This window comes from Raphanus sativus, chromosome 6, assembly GCF_000801105.2.
Source record: "Raphanus sativus cultivar WK10039 chromosome 6, ASM80110v3, whole genome shotgun sequence".
NCBI lineage: Eukaryota > Viridiplantae > Streptophyta > Magnoliopsida > Brassicales > Brassicaceae > Raphanus > Raphanus sativus.
Genome location: NC_079516.1, coordinates 8,748,334 through 8,754,962, shown reverse-complemented (window position 1 = coordinate 8,754,962; position 6,629 = coordinate 8,748,334). Strand labels below are relative to the sequence as shown.

General features: G+C 38.8%; 1 protein-coding gene across 1 annotated transcript; it reads right to left on the bottom strand.

The window, feature by feature from the left end:
* Window positions 1–2,942: 2,942 nt before the first annotated feature.
* LOC130496876 (ethylene receptor 2-like) lies at window positions 2,943–6,144 on the bottom strand. Its single transcript, XM_056989481.1, has 3 exons — window positions 5,629–6,144; window positions 3,724–5,534; window positions 2,943–3,633 (listed from the first exon to the last, which is right to left on the bottom strand). The coding sequence occupies exons 2-3, from the start codon at window positions 5,494–5,496 to the stop codon at window positions 3,079–3,081; spliced, it is 2,328 nt and encodes a 775-aa protein (XP_056845461.1). The 5' UTR covers window positions 5,497–5,534; window positions 5,629–6,144; the 3' UTR covers window positions 2,943–3,078.
* Window positions 6,145–6,629: the final 485 nt, after the last annotated feature.

Below are 6,629 nucleotides of genomic sequence, written 5' to 3'. Positions count from 1 at the left end.
GGATCTGTTAAACCGAACCAAACAATAAAATTCGGATCACCGACGACGATGAGGAAAAGGAAAAAGACGCCACGACTGAGTGAGAATGAGCGGCGTCCCGATGAGAACTCCAGCGCTCCTCCTCCTTCTCCTTCTCCTAGCCTCCGTATCCTCACGGGGCAAAACTTCTCTTCTCAGATCCGTCTCCACCCTCACATCCTCCTCTTCGTCACCGCTCCATGTACATTTCCTTCTCTCTCTCTCCCTCTGTTTCTCGCTTACCTTTGCATAGTTTCCGTATAAATGTACTTCAGATGAGTCCAAATATCTCGAAGCTTCTTGCTCAAATCATCCATTCCCACTGATTGGAAACTCTGAGGCGTGATGCATATATCAAGATGTGGTTAAAGGACACGAATGAGGAAGGAGACGAAGCCGATTGATCGCTGGGTCATGAGGAAGGAGACGAATGAATCGATGGAAACCCTATGATCGCCTCAGGCGGTCGGCGGAGAGAGGAGATCGATACAATATATGAAACGATGCGTTCAACACATGATAGTATGCTTAAAGTGGTATGGGCTTAATAAAGATATATGCTGAGACAAAATAAGATGCCAGGCCCATCAGATTTCAGAAAAAAAAACGAAACGCAGCGTTTAGGGCGAGTGGACACGTGTCGACTAAAGGACGCGCGAGTTTCCAAGCTGGACGACGACGTGGAGGCCTGTGAGAAAAGCAACATTTTTTTATATAGATAGATTTTAATATTGATAGACTACTTAATGGGCAGACTCATGGATTTTGGGCCTTCTTATTCTGTATCTTAAATATTGGTTTGTTATAAATGTATATCTGAATACAGATTCAAACATGCCAGGTGTTTGAGAACAAATCAAATGGAAAAATGGAAAAATTGGTAGTGAATATATACGGTGCTTCTGTTCTTTGATTATGTATTCATTTTCCTTCTTTATATAGTTTGTTCTTAGCTCTTAAATCCTGATTGATATACTTAATTTCTGACGATATTTCTTTTGATTTTTGCCGGATATATAAATACACCAAAAGCTAAACTATAAAATTCAAGAAAGTTTAGGTCTCATATCTATAATCCTCTGAAACTCAAATTCAGTATTTAAAATCTTCGATTTAAAGAATAATCAGTCCTACTCCTACTACAAGAGGTTTGAATCTGCTGCACAAAAAACAATTCAGTACTACAATCACCAACGCTCTGGTATTATTTAAATGTTTTCAAAATCAAGTTGGTGATTAGAAAGGGAGAAAGGGCTCAAGTATAACCATGACAAAGATAAAAGACATGTAATTGTTAGGAAAACCATCTCTATCGTATGTCAATGACGAGATCAGAAGTAGACAAGACTTATGTTATACAATATTTTGGATATACAAGGACCATGTTATCCGAAACTGTCCACTTATTATCTAGTGTCTATGTTCCTCGTGTTGTAATTTAACTCCGAGAATATATTTTTCACAGTGAAAAAACTCTGATTTCCTATCTTTTTAACCAGTGATCAAGAGGGGAAACAGATTTCTATGTATATGTTTACATTTCTACTGTGTTCAAAAAAAAAAAAAAAATGTTTACATTTCTATATATCATATATTATGATAAGAATACTATGAAATAATATAATACAGATATTTAGAAAAATTTCAGAGGAGATATGGTATTTATAATAAAAATCACATAATATAACACATGCCTTGGGCCCTTCGGTATTTGTTCAAGTGCCAGGGGAATGAATTATACACCGAACATATTTACTGTTTGCTAGTGCGTAACTGATATGACATTCGCATTCCGGGATCTTGAACACTTTTCAACTCCTGCGAATCATTTGCATCACTTGCTGCATATAGCCGCCTATATTCAAACAAAGCAATACAAGAATGAAATAAAATATTGTAAGAGACTTTTCAGAAGAAAATGTTAGAAGTAAATATAAATTGAGAAAGTATAAGTAAATATATGGTTTTATAATATATAAATTTCATTTTTACTTGTGAAGAGGCAATTTCTTGTAAAGAGATCTCCACCGGTTTATAATTTTTCATTTATACTGTGAGTCTAATTCTTTTCTTTTTTCCTCCTTTTCTCAAAACTATAGTCGAGATGGTTATAGGATGCGTCCGCAAAAGTTGAATGCAAAGTGAAGAGTGGCCATCTATCTGCCATAATGGGTTTTACTGTACTTGTCAAATAATAATTATTTTTTTGTACTAATGATTAATACTATTCTATAGAGATTGTCAGGTTCGAAGAAACAAATGTATTACCACAAGTGGGTTTGCATATATAAATACTAGCCAGATGTGTAAACCCATCTCCCGCTAGATTCACTTTCTGCAAATCCAATCCATTTCGACTTTATTTTATGCAGTTTTTATAGTTTAATATGCTCGAGGAATGTGCAGTTTAGTTTAATCTTCACTAGTCCAGGGGGCATGTATCTAACATTTTCTAATATATATTGATTTCAACTGGTAACTAATAAACTCTTAAAATCTCTTTTTTTTTTAAGTTCACAAAGTGGCAGACAGAAATACAAATAAATATCTCATATATTCATGAAAGTTTTACTTAAAGAAGACATCTAAGCAAGCAGCATGTCACATGCTTATATTCATCTGTTTTGTGTTCATTTTTTTTTTTGAAACTTGTTTTGTGTTCATTTTTTTTCCCAAAAGATGTAAAGAGAACAAAGGAAGTCGACAAAATATATGAAAATAAAGCATAGCAGTTTTTATTTTGAACATAGAAACGTGATAATCTGATGGGGGTGACCTACTATAAAATATCTATTTAACTAGGTATTCATAAAGTTGAATAATTTTGTTTTCTAATATTATATTGCGGTCTTACCCTACCAAAATACTAAGATTCACATGCAATTTCGTAGGGTCCAAAAGAGGAAAAGAACAAAAAGACAAGATATACAATTTTTTTTCTTTTGATATTCCATTTAATATATAGTTTAACAATTTGTAATTTTTCTTTTAATATTTCATTTAATATAGTGTAAAAACAATGTTGTAAAAATGTGAATGTAGATGACAAGTTTAGATCAACTAGAGAAGTTGATCAGCTTGCAGCAATACTCTCCGGAGCTCACTCTCCATAGCTCTTAACATCACTGGCTTTCTCACAACTCCATTGATCCCAATCTGCATACACTTGTCCCACATTTCTTCGTCCAAGCTCACGGTCATTGCCACAATCAACGGCCAAGAACGGCTCCTGATCCTCCTGGCCACTTCAAAGCCATCCATCTCTGCCATTTGTAGATCAAGCACCACCACTTGAAACGACGATGAAGATGATGAAGAGCTAGGTGCAATGGCAGTGAGGCAATCGAATCCAGATGATACCGCGGTTACGCTGCATCCAAGTTTTTCTAAAAGTTTACGCGTAACCGCCCGGTTTGAATCATTGGTGTCTACTAATAAAACTTGCAAGCCACGTAATAAAGAACTAGCATGAGGGTGAGGTTGGTGGTCAGGACCTGACGCTTCGCCTGATCCATGGACTGATATGGAGGGTCGGCGTCGAAACTTGAGTAGCAATGACATGGTTTCGGGTGAACCATCCGAGCCAGGTACCACCGAGATGTTCCCTTGAATCAACTGCACATATTATAAACAATACGACATGCTAAAAGATTACCCTAGACCGAAACCCACACTAATAACGAGATATGTACGAAGAAAACTCACCTGCACCACTTTCTTACAAACACCAAAGCTTAGATCTTGTCCCAACCCATAGCCAGATAATCTCACTTCACCAACTTCTTGATCTCTTGACGAAACAGAAGCAAATGATTGAGAACTTGAACCATCATTCTCAACATTCATTTCGAATCTTATGCACACATCTCCATCTGCTGAAGAAGCTGGTGATCTCCATGCAGCCCATCTTTGATCACTCCTATCCAAGCTCCCTCGTTCTTTAAAAACCTTAAAGATAACCGACGATGATCCCTCTCGACACTTTCTAGGCTTTACTAAACTACCAACCATATGAAGTATCACCTGAAACACTCTTCTTTCATCGCCTACTACATTATCAGGCAGAGACTTCTCCGCATCGACCGTAAACCGAAACCCATTGTAAAGACACAAACACCTCGCCAAACAAGCCGCCTCACGAACCGTGCGGTGCAAACTAAACGGTTTCATCTCCGTGACAAATCTACCGTCCGAAACATCCATCGCGTCCCCGACCAAGTTCGACATAACATTCCCGGTCTTCACCATCGTATCAACAATCATCTTCTGCTCGTTACTCAACATCTCGTCCTGTATCATCGACAAAAGACCAAGTATAGAATGCATAGGACGTCTCATCCCTTCGCTCATCGCTTTTTGCAACACATTCCTCGCTTGGCTCGCCCTCATCGCGTCCCTCTTCGCGATCTGCAAGGCCCTGTTCTGGTCGGAGAGCTTCTCCCTCATCATCTGAGACTCCTCAAGAACCGCTGCGTGAGACAACGCAACGGCCACTTGGTCAGCGACGACTTTAACAATCTCAATCTCCTGATAACTCCACTCCCGAGGCTGCCCGCTAGGTAACACGCAGACGAGTACGGCGTAACATGTCTGAATCAACTCAGGCGTCCCTCCTTTAAAATCCGACACACGAAGCATCGGCATTCTAATGGCAGCCACTGGTCCAATCTCACTAACATCTCCACCACTAGCTCGAGCTATCAACGAGTCAACGCTTAATATATTCACATCATTGCTTTCTCTAACCCTAACAACGTCCACGTCATCAATAGAAACAGAGTAGCCGTAACCACTCCTCCCTCTAAGCTCATGAGTCAGATTCATCTCACTCTTACCTTCATTCTCCATCCACACCGCGCAGTTCTGCAACGCCAGAGTCTTCGAAAGCTCAACCAAAGTAGTGTAAAGAATCGTGTGACGGTCCAACGACTTGCGTATCTCTTGAGTAAGCATACGAACGTGAACGCCAGTCTCTTTCTGAATCATAATGAGACCAACCTCACGTCCAAGCTCATGAGCCTTCTTCTTGAGCATAAACTCTCGAACTTTGACTTTCAGAAGGAGAGGGATGAGAGTGATGAGCGTGATCGCAGTGGCGCAGGAGACGAGAGCGGTCAACATCTTGAAAACGGTCAACGCCACCATGAGCTTGAAAGGGTGGGGACCGTAAGTCCAGCCGTGGAGGAGATGAGTCATACCGCAGAGGACAATGAAGGCGATGAACTCGAAGAGGACCCATTTGAATGGGACGTTGGAGCAGCTCACGAAGTAGAGTAGCTCGATCGGGATTGAGAAGTAAGCGACCGCGATCAAGAAGTCGCTTACTCTTTGCGTCTCGAGGATGTTCTCTGTGCTCCAGAAACTTCCTCCTTCGTCTTCGCAGTTACACCCGCCGCCGTTTCCAGCCGCCGCCGGAGAAACACAGATCAGTATCGAGAATAGTATCAACAACACAGAAGCTACTTCTCTCACCATCATCTTCTTAAGAAAATGCTTAAACCCATGACTCTCTATAACTAGTAGAAACGATGAAAATGAAAAAAAAAAGTTTAAAATTAGAACTTTAAAAGTGGCTAAGCAATAGACAGAACATGCAAAGAAGGAAAGTACCTGAAAGACATGATTTTATTAAGACCAAACTGTCTTCAGTTCTCAGATCTGATCGAACTTGTGAAACTCCAGCAAATCAACGTGGGACAAGTTTCGATTTCTCGGTGGCATTCCGATGAACGAAAACGACGAGACCGGAAAAAGAGAAGAGAGAGAGAGAGAGAGAGAGAGAGAGAGAGAGAGAGAGAGAGAAACAAATCTAGAAAAAGAATCTTAAAAAGAGAAGAGAGAGAGATAGCGACAAATCTGAAACCTATATTAAAAACGTGGTGCACGTACATACATGTATATATATGATTCACTAGATTTGACAACATATATATACGCAAAAAAAGAAAAGTACTTTAAAGATGCTCTCAAGTCTTCAGCTCAGATGCTTAGCGAGTTTCAGACCTCTATGAGTTGTTTCCGTGTTCTGTGATTTGTAGACAGACACTCAGGTTCTGAGATTAGTGACGGAGTTTATGCCTTAAGCCGCCATTGGAGAATATAAAGGAAAGTGTAATTTATAATACATGTGTGTAAGTAAAGGTTGGAGCCGTTGGTTTTAAGAAGAAGGTTTTGGAATTTTTTATTTATTTTAGATTTGGAAACCTATTGGGTCCCACTTGTTCTTACATGAACCGAACTTGGACGCACTTTTGTATTTTTCTCTGAGTTGTTTTTTATTTTTACTAATTTCTTTTCTGTGTCAATAATGCATTCCATGTAATTAAATATTAACTTGTTGACAAGAAAAATATATTAAAATATTAACTTCTGCTATTTATCTCCACTTGTCAGTTTATTTGGGAAAATAAATTAATGTTTTTATGTAACTTATAGCTGTAAATTAAAAAAATTAATGGTACTTTGAATTTATCAAATCCTGTATATCCTGAGAATGAGAATATAGTTTAAAAAAAATAAAATAAATGAGTAGTAAAATACAGCGTTGGAAACCAACAAGCCACATGACGTGAATCTAGGAACCTAATATACTTTAATAAATGGGTTAGTTG